Source organism: Fukomys damarensis, unplaced genomic scaffold, assembly GCF_012274545.1.
Source record: "Fukomys damarensis isolate Sample0158 unplaced genomic scaffold, DMR_v1.0_HiC HiC_scaffold_12, whole genome shotgun sequence".
Taxonomy (NCBI): domain Eukaryota; kingdom Metazoa; phylum Chordata; class Mammalia; order Rodentia; family Bathyergidae; genus Fukomys; species Fukomys damarensis.
The window spans coordinates 54,926,368-54,946,616 of NW_022900924.1; the positions used below are offsets into that span (position 1 = coordinate 54,926,368).

Genomic DNA, 20,249 nt, shown 5'->3' on the forward strand with positions numbered 1-20,249 from the left:
TGTAGCAAGATGAGTTTATGAGAGATGTAATATTTTGGTTATAAATGCTGGACCTAAAATCCAGGTCTTAAGAACCCTGTAGGAATAGGTCACTTCCCACCTTCTGTTTTTTTTTATTCCTCTTTTCTGCTTGAGGTGAAGAAGTCAAATAAGCAATCCAAATTGATTTGCCACAAGATGAAGGTACAAAGCTCACCACATTAGATCCTGTGATTTGATCCAGTGGACATGGTTGTACATTGAGCAAAATGAGTAGCTGGTTGTTTGGTTGAATTCTGTGCTTCCTATTTGCTGTGTTGAGACCCTTCTTAAGTATGGTGTGGTTTCAGCTTTTGTTTATTGATTTGTGTTCTTATTCATGTTATTCTTCCATCGCTTAAAATTCAACATGAACTTTCTTAAGTATTATGAAATCTGACTTTTTTATAAATATAAAAGGAAGCATTCATAACAAATCTGCTTGTGATACAATGTGTGAATTCCAGGTATCAGAATTGCAGTTAATTGGAAGAGATGCTGGGATGGTTGTTTGCTTAAAGCCTATTTTATGACAGCACAGGAATCCCTAAAAGAAGTCCTTCTTGTGTTTGGGACTGTAGCTCACTCAGTCACAAAGATAGAGGTGGAGACAAGTACAAAAGTGGCCATAGAAAAAACCTCTGCAACTAGTTTTTAAAGAATAAATGGGGTTGTGGACCCAGTAGATTGCCTGAGAAGTCTCTGGTTAACAACTTTTTTATATTGCTAAGATATGATCATCTTAAACCTGTCTTTTCTTAAAATCCAAAAAAAGTAAATATTTTTGGTTTTCTGTGTAATTTTGTCACTGTGATCGTATGAATTAGCCTCTAGAATATATTTAACCTAATTAGATGTAACTGGAGTGATTTATATTCACATGCTGGACATTTATCAGTCCCTACAGAGTTATTTCTTCCCCTTCTTATCCTCCCTTTCATCTGAAGGATCAGAGCAGTTTTATAATAGTATGTAGGTTCATGATCCTCTTGAGGTTTAAAATTTTATTTATGCTTAAAATATCCTTCTTATCCTTCATACTTTGGATTTATCTTAACTCTTAGCATCAAGGGAGCCATTAAGTAAAATCTTCCTTCTTCAAACTGTAGTTTGCTCTGGAATTGTATTACTGAGAAATATCTTTACTTGCCTGTGAACTATGATGTTATGTTACACATTGGAGCAGGGGTTCTTTATTCCTTTATATTCTAGTTAACGTTTACTGTGGCTATGATTTCTAAACTCTGATTATGGGTGTTCTTTTCTTTCTTTCTTTTTAAAAAAGATAATTTAGATAGTATTTAACCAGAAGTCTGAAATAGGAATCCATAATTTGAACACATTTTAAATAAACACATTGACCTAATGTGATATATGTATCCATAGTATCCCGGCATGGAAAAGAGTTAACTACTTCTGTCTGACTTCCACCTATGTGTTTGAGTAGACAATGGCTGAAAAGAAAATGTCTTATTCAACAAACCTTAATTAAGTACTTGTTGCCAAACACAGTGTTAGTTGTTGGTATTTAATTCCAAAATCATACTTAAAAAGCATTGATCTAAGATGGTGGTTACCTTAGCCACTCCACCTCTCCCTGACTTTCTGGAGATAATGTAACATTTTTGGACATGTGTTCCATTTGCCTTTTCAAGACTGGACAGAGTGAAGAACTGAAAGAGATTGCTTCTGATTTCTGAATCTTGATTTTGCTGTGAAGACTGTAGGGATCATCAGTAAATGAAAGAGGGTGGGAGGGAAGGGAATGAAGCTTCATGAATTACTCTTTGTCCTCCCAGATCTGATGATGATCTCCCTTGTAACTTGAACCATTTCCATCTAGCTTCTCAGGGCAGCAAGGAGCTTGTTAACATCACCAGCTGACCATGTGTCTCCTTTTCTCAACTCCATTTCCAACTTCGTGCTGAAGAAAAACAAGAACCTAGCGTGCATTCTGTGAAGAAACAGGAAGATGGTTGGGAAGTTGGATGATGCATGAAAAATATAATAGGTGAAAAGAGGACAGAGGTGGTTAACTCACTGGCACCGGCGTTATTTTGGTGCGTCCATTGCCGACAATGGATGTCGTTCCGGGAAATTCCCACTTCTGGCAAGAAAGGATTAAGTGAGCTATTTTTCTATACCTATATACACAGGAACACTGCCTTGACACCACGAGGCTTACACACTTGGACTCCTAAAGTAGACTCATCCAGAAACTTCACCTAGCACATTGTTGCTTATAAGCATGTATTCATTTTCATGTGCACATTTACTGGGCTACATTTTTGGCGGGGATTTGTGCATATATTTGTCTGAAAAGGCATTGTTGTACATTATCCCTTCTGCTAAAAATTCGGCTTAGATTTCACAAGGCAAAACAGTTGGTTATATGTAATGACTAATTATAACTTGACTGGAAAATCTTCATTCATTTGGATCATGTGACAAGGAGGTAAGGTTCCCATGGCAGTTTCAGTTGTTAAACACCAGGAGGTTGTAGTGGTTAGTGATTCCAGAGCCTCTTATGAACACTTAAGGTTACAGGCATGCATCTCTCCTAATAAGTCTGGGTAGTTTCATTTGTACCTGCATTTAGATGATTTAGGGATAACATTTCCTATGCATGAGAAGTTAAGTTCTTCTTAAAGACTCTTTTTATTTTTCTTTCATCTTTATCTATACGTTATCCTTTTTTTTTGGTACCGGGGATTGAACTTGGGACCTTGTGCGTGTGAGGCAGGTGGCAGAACCACTGAGCTAAATCCCCAGCCCGATGTTATGCTTATTTTTAAAATATAGTATTTGACTGGAAAAACTAAGCATTAAACTTTACAGAAAGTTGAAATAAAATAGTTAGCAAAACTGAAAAGTTAGATGCTTGAGATTTCACTCCATCACTAATACAATTGTAGAATCCAGCTGCACAGCAGGTTATATGTCCTGATTTCTCTTATAAATTTCAGCCTTTAGTAGAGTTAAGAGATTATGATCTTGAAGATCAGTATTACTCTGCTTTTTAAAAGCAATCTGATTTGCCCTCAAAAAATACTGTTATGGATAATGAGGCATTAAAATTTTTTGCGTGTCACAAGGCAAAAATGGTCAAATATTAGTAATTCATTTTGTTATCAGATTAAATACTTTTTATAAAGCCTTTTTAAAAAAAGAATAAGCCATATTCATTCATTTATGTATTATCTGTGGTTGCTTTTGTACTGTAGTGGTAGAGTTGAGGAGTTGCCACAGAGATGGAATAGTTAAAAGCTTGTTGTCCTTTATAGAAAAAATTTGCCAATACTTAATCTAAATGATAAAATACAAAATCTGGCCACCTTAAACACTCTTGTCCTTGAACAAAATTGTTTTTCCTTTACTCTTTTAGGTGAACTCTTAATTCTGTTTCCCTAAAAACATGCAACAGTCATGTTTCTGTTGCCCGTAAAGTTAGTATTGTTGTTGTTTAAAGTCTTGACTTTGCTCAGGAAAAGTTACTCTAAGTGATTTGGATGTGAGCCCATCTGAGAAATGAGAGAATAATATGCATTTACAGAAAGGAAGTCTAGGCTATAAAATAATGTTACGGAATGCTCCTCCCTCAACCATGATGATGTCAGTCAGAAACTTGAGTCTCTAGTGTAGATGTAGGTGATATAATCAAGTCTTATTTGTAACTGTAGTGGAAAATACATATTTTTCTTGTTAATGTTTTAAATTTTAAATGTTTTTGTTTTTGGAGTCAAGGTCTCATGGTGTAGTTCAGGCTGGCCTCAAACTTGTGTCGATCCTACTGCCTCAGCCTCCTTAGTGCTGGGATTACAGGTGTGTGTCACCATAATAGTTTATATTCATGGATTCTTGCTTTATTCAATAAATGATGATCCACCAATTCCATTATTTGTTGCATAAACTGCTCCATGTTTGGCCAGTGGAAACTTTTTCAAGATGGTTTCAGCGTCATTTTGATCTCTCCCCTAACACTCCCATGAAGCCAGGGCCTTTGTGTTGAGCTACATTCCTCAGACTTTTTTTTTCCCCCTGAGATGTGATCAGTATCTGAATTCATCACCTTTCTGCCTCAGCTTCTCAGCTCTAGGACTACCAGAGTGAGCCACACCATGCCAAGCTCTGTTATTTTTCAAACTTTGGGAACAGCGTTCTATTCCAGACTCATCTTGTGAGTCTCCCCTTCTCAGCCTGGAATTAGCCATTTCTCTGAGAAACTCTGGTTCCTTGTGGTGGGAAATGATATTTTGAAATCAATAACTGGGTTCTAGGGGAAGTCATTGCTTCTAGGAGGTGTGAGCACACTGTATTAATGTGTGTGTTATGTGTCTGTGTATATACAAAGTACTTGACCACTCTTCCTTTCTCTTTCCTTCTGTTAATCTGAGACCACTTCCTCTTCTGACTATTTTGTGCTTCTCTGGGACTCTCACTTACTGTTGTTTTGTGAGACAGGGTCCCACTATGTAGGTCAGGGTGGCCTTGAACTCACTAGCCCAGGCTGCCCTCAAACTCAGTGATCCTCCTGTCTTAGCATCCTCAGTGCTGGGATTATAGGTGTGTACCACCAGGCCTGGCTCTGTTCTCCTGACTATCTCATAAAAGGATAAATTTTGGTGCACCTGAGATTTCTGTCCTTCATGTCAATAGGTCATATCAAATCTTTGCCACTTTTAATTCAGGTTCTTGTCTTTTTCTTGGTTTTTTTTGTTTTTTGTTTTTTGTTTTTCTGGAGAATAGTCATTTAATAATACATTGATTGCTTTTCAGAGAAGTGACTACACAGACCTTTAAAAACTGTACTGCAGGAATAGTCAACCATGCAGCATAAATCTAAAGTAGTTTCTTACCACAACAACCCTGTAAACACTGCCATCTTTTTCTCTCCAGAATGACCAGAATCTCACATGAAAATAATTACCAGTGGGAACCTAGCTTTGTACTGAAAAATAAAAAATCAAAGGTAAAATAGTGATGCACTGGTTAATTGGTAAAAGCAGAGAAACCATTGCCCTTCACTGTGCTATTTTGCTCTTCTTACTCTTGCCCTTTCCGTCTTCTTCAGCCCATCCATGTTTGTTCTCGGAGGTCTGCTCTTCTTTGGAGCTCGCCACAGTGCTGATCTTATTTCCCATCTGTAGCTCTCAACAAACATCTGTTATTTGAGTTCACAAAGCCCTCCACAGAACCCTTCCTTGGGGTGGATTTAGTTTATCATATTTTTACAGAGTGATGCACATGCTACCTGACTACTGTCACTTTTGGAAGAGCGTGTTCAGCTTGATCAGGAACTCCTTTCTCTCCAGCAGCCTCCAGTCCTTTTGCCTCTTATCATTTCTTGTTTAGACTCTTGCAGCTATCCTGCATTATGTTACGGCATTAATTTGTAAGAACACAGATGTGACTGATAAGAATCTCTAGAATTGCGGAGACCTCCATTCAAAGAACAGAGCCTCTTAGGTATAGAATGGAAGCATTTCTGCATCTGCCCGAACCTTCTTGCCCATCAGTTTCCTTTACATATTCAGTGCAGGAATTACATCAGTCCTTCATATGTATTCACTTCTCCATGTCTTTGAACAACCTCTTTTGTGTGCCTGGAATATTTTTTTTCCTTAATATTCTTTCACTTAGGTTGATGATCACAGTTCATTCTTTGTGATACTTTGTACTGTCTTTTTCTGAGTTTTAAAAATATTGATCTTAATATATTACAAAAATTATTTACTTAGATGTTTGTTTCCCTAAATTGTGAGATCTTCAAGGACAGGAACCAGTCTTAATCTTTTAATGAAATCTGTTTTTATTATTATTTGTATTTTGGTACCAGGAATCAAACTTGGTACCTTGTGCATGCGAGGCAGGCAGTGGAACCACTGAGCTAAATCCCCAGCCCGTAAAAGTTATTTTTACTAAAGTATCTAGGTAGTAATGGTTACAATAATAAACAACCTCTTCATGATATGAATGGCTACTAAGTGTCTTCTATAATCTGTAGTACATTCAGTATGCAGAGTTGTGTTTTAATTTTTCCGTGGTTCCCCATTACACTGTTGAAATTAAATTCGTTTTTCTTTTGTTCTTTCTTGGGACCTTGCACTTGCAAGGCAGGCATTGGAACCATTGAGCTTAATCCCCAGTCCTTGTTTGTTTGTTTTTGCTTTCTTTCTTTTTTTAAGTTCATTTTTCTTAACATAACTTGCATACCATGGCATTGTCTGATGCCCATTTATTTTTCTATTCTCAATTCAAACCATTCTAGTTTAGCAATTGGTTATTCTATTTCCCTTTCCTTACCTTTTCCCTACCCTTCCCTTATCCTTTGGCACCTTTCCCCTACTCTCTTACTTATTTCTGAAAACATTTTTTGTTTTAGGTGTCCCTTCTCATTTAAAGTTCAACTTTTCCCCCAGCTAAGTTGTACCTGTTTCTCTAAGACAGTGCTTGTTCTGCTTTTGTATATGCTCCCATAAGATCCTTTCAAGTCATAGCAAGGAACATTTCACAGTGGCACCCTGAACAAAGAAAAATGGATGGCTTCTGTCTTAGCTACTCGAGTCTTGGTGTTCTACTTCCCAGGTCTGACGAGTCTGGGTAAGTAGTTTGGTATTTTGTAAATGGTAGAATGAAAAAGTGTAGAAAGGTCTGTCTTTTTCCATGTATCACACTATTTCTTGAATCCATAGTGTGCATCTTGTGTTTGATAGGTGAGCAGAAAATACTTATGTGTCATGTAATTGTTTCGGTCCTGTGAGGTATGTAGTAGGTGTTTTTGTTTTGTGTTTAGCAGTTGTACAAGAGAAATAAACAGTCTCGTGAGGTTATAGCTTAGCTGAAAATTGACTGAGGCCTTCTGATTTAAATTCTGTATTCTTCTACCCGCTTTTCTGACCTAAATAGTAATCATTTCTTTGTTGTCATCAGGCATCTTATGCAATTGCTTTCTTGTTGGTACTTTTCACATTTCTTTTAGTCTGCTTCAGATTTAAAAACAAGTCTGCATTCATTCTGTCCTAGAATCCATTTTAATATTTTGTTGAAGTTATCTTTTTTTCCTTAATGCAGGGATTTTCAACCTGTGACCCATGATTAAACATGAGATTTTCATAACTTCTGAGATTAGTGGAATCTTTTTGGCTTTTCTGGTGTGAGGGACCGTAAATATAAGCAGATTCTCAAACAGGAACTCATTTATATGTGGAATGGGAGAGTAATGAACTGTGGCCCAAAAAGTGATTTCTGGATAGTTAAGTTTTGGATTGGCTAAGTACAACATGAAACTTCAGTGAAGTCACTTGGAGGGCTGTGGTGATTTCAGAATTTTAACAGTTACAATAATGGAAATAGTTAAATTTGAAAAGTATAGGGAAAATCTTAGATGTGGATTTACTTTGTCTGGAAAACGGCTATCTGAAATTGGAGAAATGGCTATGACCTTGATTATTCATCAGTTATTACTGTTATTCACAGAAGAGCTTTTATCCCTTTTTTCCCATTTTGTGAACACATACTTGCTGCTGCACTAGGGGGAATTTAAAAGCAGAAACTGTGCCACCTGGTGACTTGCATGCTTCAGAACTGAGCTTAAGCCTATCAGAAGTATGTGGAATAAAGTTGCATTGCCAGAGGAAGGGCTTTGAATTATAGTCAAGTGGGCAAGGCTAGAGAAGAGTAGGAAGAACAGGTTTAAACTGAGTGACAATTTCCAGGGAAAGCTTTTTAAATACGGTAGTTACTAAAGAGCCTCTAAAACTTGCTTTGTGAGTAGCCAGATCTTCACCAGGAATGTGGTCAGTGCATGAGTTACTTTGGTATGCCTAGTGCTTCTTCTGGGACATTATCCTCTCCTCCCCCAATACCCCTTTTCCTTCTCCTCCCCCCTTTAAAAAATTAGACCATTCTCTGTACATGACACAAAACTCAAAAGGCATACACTAATAGGTTTTCCCCTCCCACCCATGTTCCTCGGAGACAGTACAACCAGTTTCTTGTGTAGCCTTCCAGAAATGCCTTGCACACATATATTTTGTCTTATTTTTAAATAAAACTGGCAGCATTATTCACCTTTTGCTTTAAAAAAAAGTTACAAAAATGATAGTGGTTTATGAAGAAATTCTTTCATTCATTTTTTTCTTTGGATCAAAGCCCAGGGCTGGCTGGGGATTTAGCTCAGTGGTACCTTGCCTCCCTCACAAGCACAAGGTTCTGAGTTTGATCCCTGGTATGAAAACAAAGCCCAGGGCTTCACTATGCTGGGTAGGCACTCTGCCAGTGAGTTGCATGCCCAACCATTTTATTTTTTGAGATCAGGGTCTTGCTGAATTTTGCACGCTGGCTTCAAACTTAAAATCCTTCTGCCTCAGCCTCAGTTTGTCTTCTAGCTATAAAAGTGGCATTTTGCTCATAGTCCCCCCACCCATTCACAGTAGTTCTGTCCTTTAGGAAAATACTTTATAAAAAGATTTGGGTGGCACATACAAAGTTTGCTCTGTATATGCCAAAAAAGAAAAGCTAAATAATCTAATCTTAGTTTTAAAAAATCTGATATTACAGAACATTAATTCATCTTAGAATAAAAGGTAGAAAACTTAATCTTACTTTCATTTTGAATTATTATGCTCTTGTAAGTGCTGCTTAGCTTAGAAACAGCCTAAATCAGTGTTAAATTTGGGTTTGTTTTGCAGTTTGACCCAGGGTCTTGCACATGTTTAGCAAGCACTGTACTACTGAGCTATATCCTTCTTGGCTTGCAGAAAAAGATTTTTTTTTTCTCTCGTTTTTTTGAAACAGTCTCACTATGTAGTTGAGACTGTTTGGTTTTTTGAGACAAGTTCTCACTGTGTAGCCCCCGATTGGCCTTGAACTTGAGCAATCTTCCTTCAGCCTCCAAATGATGGGATTACAGGTGTGCACCACCACCATACCTGGCTATCATGTCATTCATTCATTTGGGCTTTTTTGAGACAGGGTCTCACTACATAGTTGTGCCTGACCTGGAACTAACTCACTAAGTAGCCCAGGCTGGTCTGAAACTCCCAGTAATCCTCCTGCTTTAGCATCTCGAGTGCTGGGATTACAGGCGTGTGCCACCTCGCCCAGCTGAAAAGAAGAGAGTTTTTTTTTGTTTTTTGGGTTTTTTTTTGGTACCAGGGATTGAACTCGGGTCCTTGACGGCGCTTGCAAGGCAGGCCACTGAACCGCTGAGCTAAATCCCTGGCCCCATGATATCTTTTAAAAAGAGCTACATTGCTTTATCAGTGGGCTTCCAAATTAGCATCCTCTACTCTTTCCTTCCTGTGTACAAGTAATTTCATCAGAGCTGTGATTCTTTACCCTGCTGAACAATTAGACAACCCCAGAAAGCTTTTTATAGAAACACTACCCCCAGAAAATTGAATTTCTGAGTTTGGGTTTCACATAAACTCTTTTTAGGAGCTCCTCAGATGATTCTGATGGCACAGAGAAGGTTGAGAATTACTAAATTAATGGCTTCTCTTAACATTTCTCAAATTTCATCATAAAAGAATTTGGGAGAAAGCACTGCACATAGCCCTCTTCAACTCAGAGCCATAAAGGTTCTCTTTCCTCTTGGTCCGCTTTTGCCTGTATAGGGAGGATACATTTCAGTCAGTTACTCTGAAGAGTGTGTGGGGTTATCAAACTGCCAGCTTCTGGTTGTGAGATATACTGCATCAGGGATAGACTGATAGGACTCTTAGCTCTGTCTGACCCTTTTGTCTAAGAGGTTAACAGACTTGGAGAAAAGAATGCCACTTAAAGTCAGTCATGGTGCTTCATACCTGTGATCTCAGCACTTGGAAGGCTGAGGCAGGAGGATTGCTGTGATCAAGACCAACCTGGACTACTGAAAAAAAAAGGGATGGGGTGTGGTTGAGATTAGTTTTTGCAAAGGCCCTGGGTTCAATCCTCAGTACTGGGGTGGGAGAAGATTGATTGCAGAAGCGAGGTTTTTTTCCTTCCTTTAAGACAGATCTTGTGTAGCCCAGGCTAGCCTCAAATTTGTGATCCTCCTTGATGAGCCTCCCAAGTGCTAGGATTGCAGATGTGCACTACCATACATGCCAAGAGGCAAGATTTTTCCTCTGTTGGCAAGGTGAGAATCATGATCTCCTAACTCAAGTTTAGTGTTCTTATACTACTCTTTAAGTTGAGTAAGAAAAGTGACTTTATAGCCACTGCTGATGTGAATGAAGCCAACTCAGTAAACATTTTCTGATGGAATGTGTAGTTTGTGAGTGCGACTTTATCTTAGCAGACTTTCATGTAACTCAGTCTAACACTGTTTATTCACAAGACAAAAATGGTTTTAAAGAAATATGATGCTAATTATCATGTGGCTGTTTCATGCTCAGCTTCCAATACTGTGAGATTTTAGAAAACCCCAGTTGGAGTTTCAGTACTTCACTCTTCTAATGTATAAGTTAGAGAGGAGGGAGTTAGACCACCATAGTTTCCAGCTGAAAATTTGTGTGTAATTTTAACTCCATAATAAGGATTAAGTTAGCCACTCCAAAGATGTGGTCATTTATTTGATGGAACTTGTGTTTCCATACTGTTAGGCTCACAGTAACTAGTCAGTAGTAATCATTCTGTGAACATGAGCATACATTTTCAGCTTAGCAGTGGACCTAAATTTGTGAATGGAACTAAGAACTTTGAGTAATATTTCAAGGACAAGTTGCTAAATAAAGTTTTCAAGTAATTTTTTCTATTTTTAAAATGGAGATACTACTTAACCTGGTAGGGTTGTTTTGAACCTCAAATAAGATGATGTATTTGAAAGCTTAATTTATTTATTTATTTTTTAATTTTTGGCTTTTTGAGGCAGGATCTTACTCTGTAGTTCAGACTTGTTTTGAACTCACTGTGGTCCAGGCTGGCCTCACATTGTCAGTGATCCTTTTGCCTCAGCCTCCTGAATGCTGGGATTACAGGTGCACACCATCATGCCTGGCTGCATTTGAAATGTTTAGAAGAATACCTGACACATAGGATAATTGCACAAATACCTGTAATAGTTGCCATCTATGTAGTATCTGTATGGTTTATATTTGTCTATTAAGGGGCAACTAAATATTACATCCTGACCCTTCCTCTGTTGTGTGTTGCCATGTAGGCCATTTCTCATTTCACAAATATTGCTAGAATCAACAGTAATGTAGAAGTTCTTTCTCCCTAGGTTACATTAGGTGTATGCTTATGATTACTTGAAAGAGAGAATTTATGTATGATTGAGAGTTGTGGATTTGTCATTGGCCCCCTCAGCAGGGTAATTGGTTAAGAGCATGTGCACATGCACCAGTTGATGGGATAGGCAGTGTAGCATTGCCACAGATTCCTTAAGATTAATTTGGTACAATATTAGATGCTATTGCAGGAGCTGCATTGACTTAATCATTGTAACAATACCATTGCAAAAGTACATAGTACACTTGGCAACTAACCAAGTTGGCTTTGCATTTACAGAAAAACATGCTGACAAGCAGGAACTGTCTTTACACATATATTTTTTCTGGTGTTTTTTTATTTTTTGGTACCATTGGTTGACTCGGGTCCTTACACTTACGAGGTAGGTGGCAGAATCTGGTATTTTTATATAACTGGCTTATTGCTACTTTTCTTCCCTTCAGTAGGAGTCTAGGTGAGATGTTAGAATTGTACTTATAAATACAGTTAGTAAAGAAACAATACGTATTTTATGCAGAAAGCATATCAAAATAAGAATTTTCCAGAAGGGTATTCTTATAATGCCCAGTTGCTTAGTCTGCTCCTTTTGCCAGTTAGACCGTACAACCCTAGTTCATGTAAAAAAAAGACATTGGTGCTGTATATTTTACTCCCCCGCCCCCCTTATAGTGGGAATTGAATCCAGGGTCTCACAAATGCTCACTCCCATCTCTTTTTATTTTAAACTTTACTAACTTGCCCAAGTTGACCTCAAATTTATGATCTTCTTGCCTCAGCTTCCTGAGTAGCCAGAATTATAGATGTGCACTACACCTGCTGTTTTCACTTGTTTTTAAGGGATTACACTGGGTTCTGTTTTTGTTTAAAGCCAAATAAAAGTCAAGTTTTGGAAAAAACAGTAGCAGTTTGTTCCTTCACATTTCTTTGTTGATATGTGAAACCTATCAGTTTCAAAGCAATCACTGCTTCCACTCTGCACTAATCCTTTTGGTTTATTTTTTGCAGGAGGTATATCGAATTCCAAAGAAAAGTCAAACTGAAAAGGAGAACACAGGTAAGTATTCAGCATTATTCTATGGAAATGGCTTTATGAATATTCTTTTGCTATATGCAGAGTGATCGATAAGAACTTTAGCTTTTGGGGTTTGTTGTTGTTGTTGTTGTTGTTTGTTTTTTGAGACAGGGTCTCACTATGTAATTGAGACTGAGCTGGAACTCACTATGTAGCCCAGGCTGGTCTTGAACTCACAGTGATCCTCCTGCCTCAGCCTCCCTAGTGCTGGGATTAAATCAGGCGCGCACCACCACACCCGGCTAGTTTTTGGTTCTTGAAACCAGACAATATATAATTAAATAAATTAAACATTCTGTGTAAAAGTTTGAAAGTTGCACTTACTTTAAATATTTTTTTGTTTTGTTTTTTGAGACAGGGTCTCACTGTGTAGTTGAGACCGACCTGGAACTCACTGTGTAGCCCAGGCTGGTCTTGAACTCACAGAAATCCTCTTGCCTCAGCCTCCTGAGTGCTGGGATTACAGGTGTGTGCCACCACACCCGGCTTTAAAAAATAAATTTTATTTTATCCCTCTCGCATCCCTCTCCCTTCCCTATATGCCAGAGCTTTGTGCAAAGTTGCACTTTTATTCTTTCTAAATGATTTTTTGCCAAAGGAGAGGTACTTTAACAACTTGTATTATTCTTTTCCTTGAAGTTGTGGTCTTCAGTATCTTCCTACCCGTTCATTTGTTCCTCTAGAGTAGACATGGTTAATTCTGTACTTGCAGAGGTCTGTGAAAGATTATTTACTTCTAATATTTATGCAAAAGCCTATGTATGTTTTCTTTTCTGGGAAAAGTTTAAAATTTGTACCAGATTCTCAGGACATCAGTGATCCCTGAAAAGGTTACAGAACAGAAACGGAATCCATGGTTTCTGGGCTTTACAGTTAGATTTCAAAGGAGTTTTTGGTTTAGGAATTAAAGCAGTGGCTGTCTTGATTTCTTGAAGGCCTCCAGCATTGAGCCACTATAGAATGAAGAATCCAGTTTGTATAGAATTTTTTTTTAAGTCTTTTACCTTGTTTTTGGTGTGCATATGTATAATTTTAAATAGTCTTATTGTTAAAGACCTGTGAGAGATATTTTACAGCATTTTTGTGTCTTTGGCATATTTTTAATTCTACCCGTTTAATCTCTCCATAGCCAGACGTCACAGTCAAGGCTGCAGAGAACTCTTTCTATAAGAAAGGGGGCAATGGGTCAGGAATGTAGCTCATTGGCACCGTGCCTGCCTGGCAAGCGCAAGGTCCTGAGTTTGATTCCCTGTACTGCAAAAAAAGAAAAAGAAGGCAACGTAGGGCAGTATTGGTTGGCAACAGTGTGGCACCATTATGGAGTTATTATGTGAGGTTTTGTGGGCTCACCTAGTTGAAACCATTAGCAACATAGGCAAAACTTAAATACCCTTGAAGGTTGTCCTGCAACATTTTCCAAGTAGTTAGTCTGTTGTTGAACTCCAGGTATTCCAGATGGTGTTTAATGGACAACTATGATCTTTTTAGGTAGCAGTTTTTTCTGTAGCATCTTCAGTCTCTCTTTCACATATGGAACCCCCATCTCACATTCTGACTTTTAGAATAAGGAAATTCTAATAATGCAAACCTGTATTCACCCTTCAGTGTCAAGAAATGAAACTTTAGAACCTTTATAATTTGAATGAACTGTGAAATACTTTAGGAAATACATAGTCTAGCTGTACCTCTGTTTTAGAATATGAGGAAATCAGCCAAAATAAATAGAATGACTTCCCTGCCTCACATATTCTAAGGTACAGAGTCAGAATGTGAACTGTTGGCATGAGTCCCTTTTTTGGTTTTACTACATATAGTGGAAAACTAGGCACACTTGAATTTACATCAAGGCAAGAAACTTGAGTTAGAGGAAACAACAGTCCAGAGCATCTCATAGACAGACATAGTGCTAGTACCTTGTGAACTGGACCAGTTAACTATATGGCATCTTACATCAGCATGTGATACAAATTCTCTTAGCCTCCCACTGGCAGATGCTTATATGTGGGGTTTTGGTTAAAAAAAAGTGGAAGAATGGCTTGTGCAAATCTCATCCTACCATGAGGACTGATAGCTTGTATTTATGGTGTGACAAAAAGAAGACCCACCATGTTTATTGAGAATCTGCTTTGTGCTAAGAGTAGTATTTTATGAGAATGTCTTTCTTCAATAAGAGTTCAAGCCTAACATAGTGACGCACACCTGTAATCTCAGCACTCAGGAGGCTGAGGCAGAAGAATTAAGACCAGCCTTGGTTACATAGTGAGACCCAGTTTCCACCCCCACAAAAAAAGAGCAAGAGAGGGGGGACAGTACTAACATATGCCAAGCAAAAGCATAAATTACCAATTAATTTATATTGAAGTGTTCAGTAGTGACTGAAATGTTCAGTGGGGAGATGACTTGGGAAGGTGAGAAACCAGTTAGTAACCATGATTAGTAAAGAGTAGTACTCATGTCAGCTTTGGGAAAAAAATGGCAGTGGAATTTTGGTTAAGTGAAAATAGAATAAGAACCATTCTAAGTAAAGAGAAACAATAAAGAAGGCTAGTAATACCACCTTTGAATAGGAAGCTGCTGTTCTTTTCTTTGGCAATGTATCTCCCTGCCTAACGCTAATAACTTCTTCCAAAGTTAACATCTATGTTTGAAATATTTTTTCCTTTTTAGTTTTATTTTAGTTCATTAAAAATTGATTAGTAAGCATTTTTTAAAGTAAGGAAATGTTTCCAATTGATGTTTTTATACTTAGCATGTCAGGCTTTTCTACCCATTGAAATACAGAGTTACAGGTCCATTTGAAGGTTTTCTGTATGTTGAACTGACAAACAGATTGCCTTGCTAAAGGTAAAAGGAAAATCTTTCATGTGTGCACTTACAGAACTCGTTAGAAGTGCTGAAGACTTAGACTGAGTCTTTGGTGGGGAAAAGAGAAGGGCACTCATGGAAGAGAGTTTGAGTAAGTAGAGTGAATACATACATAAAACTGAGTCTCATTCAAATTCAGACAAGATAGCTGAGGGGAGGGTCCCTAGGTCCATTTGTTGGATAGAACTTTAATCACGTACTTGATTTACTGTTACAGTGGAGAGGAGTCTACCAAATAAAGTTTTTAAAACATTTTTTCCTTAGTAACTGAGCGAGGAAGGGATGCTGTTGGACTCAGAGATCAAACAGCTGCCCCAAAGACTCCTAACAGGTCAAGAGAGCGAGAGACAGATAAGCAGACTCAGAGTAAAGAGAAAAGGAAACGAAGGGGCTCCCTCTCACCACCTTCTGCCTATGAGCGGGGAACAAAAAGGTCAGATGACAGGTAAGTGATTGTGTATTTTCTTTTTGGGGGGCAAATCAAAAAGTATCAAAGCCACCAGATGTCATGTCTTGTAATCCTAGCCCTTTAGGAGGCTGAGATAAGATAGAGTCAAATCTGGGCAATTTAGAGACTTAGACTGTCTAAAACGTTAGAAAGGCTAGAAATGTTGGTCATTGTGAAGGACCTGTGTTCCCCAGTATACTGCTGCAAATACAAAAACCAAAAACAGTTCCCAAGTCTCATTAATTGACTCAGTCTACTTTTGACTTTGGATACCAGTGACTTTTGGAATTAGTATTATGTCCTGATGAGTGATAAATCTTAAAGATTCTCAATCTCTTTGAATAGTTTCTATTTATGACGTATAAACACTGTTTAGGGAACCACAGATTTGTTCTTTAAAGTGCAATGGAAGTTGATGGGCGATAACTCCCCAAAAGTATGAAGAGGCGGAGGCAGGAGGATTCTAAGTTTGAGGCCAGCCTGGGCAATTCAGGAAGACCTCTTTAGAAAAAATAATAAAAATGGTTAAGGATGTAGAACACCCCTGGGTTTAGTCTTCAGCACTGCTCCCCACCAAAAAATAATAATAATTCTTCCAAAGTCAGAACATTAAAGGTGATGGTCTATACTTATGGTCCACCTACTCTGGAGGCTGAGGCAGGAGGATTGCTCTGAGTTCGAGACCAGCCTGGGCTACATAGTGAGTTCTAGGTCAGTCTCAATTATATACTGAGACCCTGTCTCAACCCCCCCCCAAAAAAAAAGGGAGCTAGAAATATAGCTCAGTGGCAGTGTGTTTGCCTAACATTCAAGGCTCTGTGTTCAATCCCCACTACCATTTAAAAAAAAAAAAAAAAAGATAAGAACTTTGCTGGTCATGGTGGCTCATACCTGTAATCCCAGCTATTTGGAGGGTGGGAAAGGAGGATCAGAAGTGTGAGGCCAGTTTGGGTAGCATACTTGTTTTCCAGTGAAACTTGTGCCACACCAAGCAAAATACTGATTAAAAAATATCAGAGCCTCCCTTCTGGTAGTAGAAAAGCAAACCACATAACCCTCCACTGAGGGCTAACAAGCATTGATTCCACAGAAGTTCTTTTGAGGTTAAATTTGCTTTTTAAAAATACTGACAAATAGGATTTGAGATATATATTTTTAGAGGGGAGTGTACTGGGGATCAAACTTGGGACTTTGCGCTTGTGAGGCAGGTAGCAGAACCACTGAGCTAAATCCTCGGCCCCGACAGAGAGGATTTGTATAATGCAGTTGCTAGAATTTTTTTTAAAGCATTTTAAATTTTGGGTAGTGTAGATATTTAATAGTAATTCATTGTGATTTTAATTTCATTTTCCTAATTACTAAATAGATCAATTATCGTGTTTGCTGGTTATTGCTTTTTCCTCTTCTAGGATTATTTGTCTTAAATTTTAGAACTTCCTTGTGTGTGTGTGTGTGTCTGTGTGTGTGTGTGTGTGTGTGTGTGTGTGTGTTTACATTTTCATGCTTGATCTTTGCTCCAATTCTTTTATTTATATACACACACACACACACACACACACACACATACACACACATATACATACATACACACACTAAGTATAATTCTATCTTGATAATTTTTGCAACTGTATTCTGTGAATTCATGGCTTGTATTTACTTTTTTTGGGTATCTTTTGATATGCAAAAGTAAATTACTTTGTAATTACATATATTGTATGTTTCCTTCATAATTAGTACTTACTGTGATTTAAAATCCTTCTTGGGCTGGGGATTTAGCTCAGTGGTGCCACCACCTGCCTTGCAAGTGCAAGGACCTGAGCTTGATCCCTGGTACAAAAAAAAAAATCCTTCTCAGGGCTGGACGTGTATAGCTCAGTGGTGGAGTGCTTGCTTGGCAAACATAGGGCCCTGGGATTGATCCTGAGCACTAAGAGTGGGTGGGGGAGAAATCATTTCCTACCCTTGAAGTAATTATATGTTCTTATGTATGGGTTTTGGAAGAGAATTAAATCCTTAAATCTAATTGGAGTTGAGTGTGGTGGTGCGCACTTGTAATCGCAGAATTCTGGAGGCTGAGGCAGGAGGAGAGTCACAAATTCAAGTCCAGCCTGGGCAATTTAGCAAGACCCAACTCAGAATTTAAAAGGGGAGGGAGATGGGGATGTAGCTCAGTATGAAGGCCCTGGATTCAACCCCAGTACCACTAAACAAGTAAAATAAAGGCTTTCTTTAATAAAATGTACTGTTCTTACCAGACAAGCTTATATATCTGTGGTATATTTATCTAGGAACTTTAATTTTTTCTTACATTTTTGGTTTGGTATTTAGATATACAGTTGACTTAAATATGTTTGGTCGTCATACAAAACTAATTTTGAAAATTTGTATGCGGTTTTGCTGGTCTTCCCCACCCTCACGTTTGTATGTCAACGCCTCTTTGCGTTTATCTTTTTCTTCTCTAACCCTTATGTGTCCCCTAGCTCCCTCTGTCCTCCTCTCCCTCCCTCAGTGCTAGGGATTGAACCCAAGTCCTTTATATTAAGCTACATTTCCTGGCCCTTTTAATTTTTTGAGACGAGATTTCTCTAAATTGCTCAACGTAGGCTTAAACGTGTGATCCTCCTGGCTCAGCTTCCAAAGTGTTGGGATCATAGGTGTGTATCACTGTACCTACCTTAGCATTGAGCTACATCCCTGGTACATCTCTTTAATTTTTTATTTTGAGACAGTTTCTTGCTAAGATTTCCAGGCCTGATTCAGATTTGTGATCCTTCTGCCTCAGCCTCCCAAGCCCTGGGGTTATAAGCATGTGCCACTGTGCCAGAATTTGTCTTGTTTTCTGCTAACAAGAACCTCCAGTAAAAATCACAAAGTGGTAACTTTGTTGTTGTTATTGTTGTATTGAGATTTGAAACCAAGGCCTTGCACATGCTAAGTAAGTGCTCTATGATTGAGCTTTTTTAAAACCCTTTTTGAAACGGAGTCTTACCTAATTTCTCAGGCTGGCCTTGAATTTGCTGTCTTGCATCAGCCTCCCAAGTAGCTGGAATTACAGGCATCTGCCACCTTGCCCAGCAATATTTTTTATCTTGATAATGATTTATACTGATGTTTTCATTTTCTGCTTTTTTAAAAGGTTTTTAATATTGGTTTTCTTTTAATTCTTAATGTGCATGGATTTTTAGCTCATTAATATTCAGTGTATTTTCTCTTCTAATTCCTGTATGATTTCTAGTGTATGCTTACATTTTTTGCTTAAATTTGCTTTTAACCATTAGTTGGTCTTTTATGATACCAGTTCTTGAAATTTTTAGACTTGATTTATAGTCTTAAATTCTTTGTTTGATATTAATAAACGTACACTGTCTTCTTTTTTTCTTTTTTTTTTCAACCTTTCTCCTTTCTAATGCCCCTCACCTCTGCACTGGGGATTTATCCCAAGGTCTTCACGCTAAGCTACATCCCCAGCCCTACTTATTTTTTTGAAACAAGATCTTGCTAAGTTTCCCATGCTAAATTTGAACTTGTGATAATCTGCCTCAGCTTCCCAGCGTGCTGGGATTATAGACATGCACCACCATACCCAGTTTGGATTTAATTGTATGCCCCATAAATAGTTTATAACATATTGTTTTAAAAATACATGCTGGTAGTTCTTTTTTTGGCTAGTTCAATCAGTTTAATGAAAAATCTATAAACAATACAGGTACTTAAATCTTATTCAATTTTCTTGCTTGCATTGCTCATTTTAAAAAATTAACTATTTAGGGTGGGGATTTGGCTGGCTGGTTCTGCTACCTGCCTTGCAAGCATGAGGTCCCAAGATAGATCCCAGGTACAAAAAAAAAAAAAAAAAAAAAAAAAACAATTTATATAATAATTTATAACCACATGCTCTCTGCTGTCGTCTGCTACCATTTAAAAACTGATTCTACCATTCTTGAAATGTAAAACTCATTAGTAATACAAATAAGATTTGTTTTACCCGAAGGAATGATTTTCTTAGTTTTCTGTAGTCTTTTAAATTTGTGTGCTTTTAGAAGATCTCAAGGATTACAATGAATACATTTTTTTTCAGAAACTGAAGATTAACATAACCACTGTTAATTTTGTCTGAGTAGCTCCTATAGTTATTTCCTCCAGGAAATATGCTCCTCAAACCCATAGTGTCCAGAAGAGTTTTTATCTCCATGATTTTGAAAAACATGTAAAGCAGTCATTTCAGAGGAATTATTTTCCAAGCTTAAACAGAGGAAGAAGTTAAATAACAACAACAACAAAAATAACTATGGTTTTTGTTGAACATTTTCTCAGAGATCTGGGCAAAATAGAACATTATAGAATGACAACTAGGAATATCAAGTTTTATATATTTAAACCGGAGTTATGCTGAGCTGTTCAACAGCAGCTGCCAGAGACAAAGCGCAGGACTGAACCCTGCGAAGCCAGCTGCTCCACTGTGAACTTTGGTCCTTAGACTTGTATTCCTTGCTTGTTCTCAGCAGCCTCCACCTTGTTAGCAGATATCCAGGATTAGAAATGAAATCTCAGTTTCAGTGGAGTTTCGTATCAGGCTATGCATGTGCAACTTGCTTACTGGAGCAGAAGAGTAAGATTTATCTTTCGGAGCAG

At 37.9% G+C, this 20,249-nt stretch overlaps 1 protein-coding gene across 2 annotated transcripts in view; it reads left to right on the top strand.

The window, feature by feature from the left end:
* Setd2 (SET domain containing 2, histone lysine methyltransferase) overlaps positions 1 to 20,249 on the top strand; it is a 113,544-nt gene that overhangs the window by 54,730 nt on the left and 38,565 nt on the right. Inside the window, exons 13-14 of one of the 2 annotated variants that reach the window (XM_010624335.3) lie at positions 12,238 to 12,286; positions 15,434 to 15,614. In XM_010624335.3, coding sequence (XP_010622637.1) covers positions 12,238 to 12,286; positions 15,434 to 15,614 — 230 coding nt within the window. The remainder of the gene's footprint in view (positions 1 to 12,237; positions 12,287 to 15,433; positions 15,615 to 20,249) is intronic. The other variant, XM_033762615.1, reaches the window with a different exon arrangement.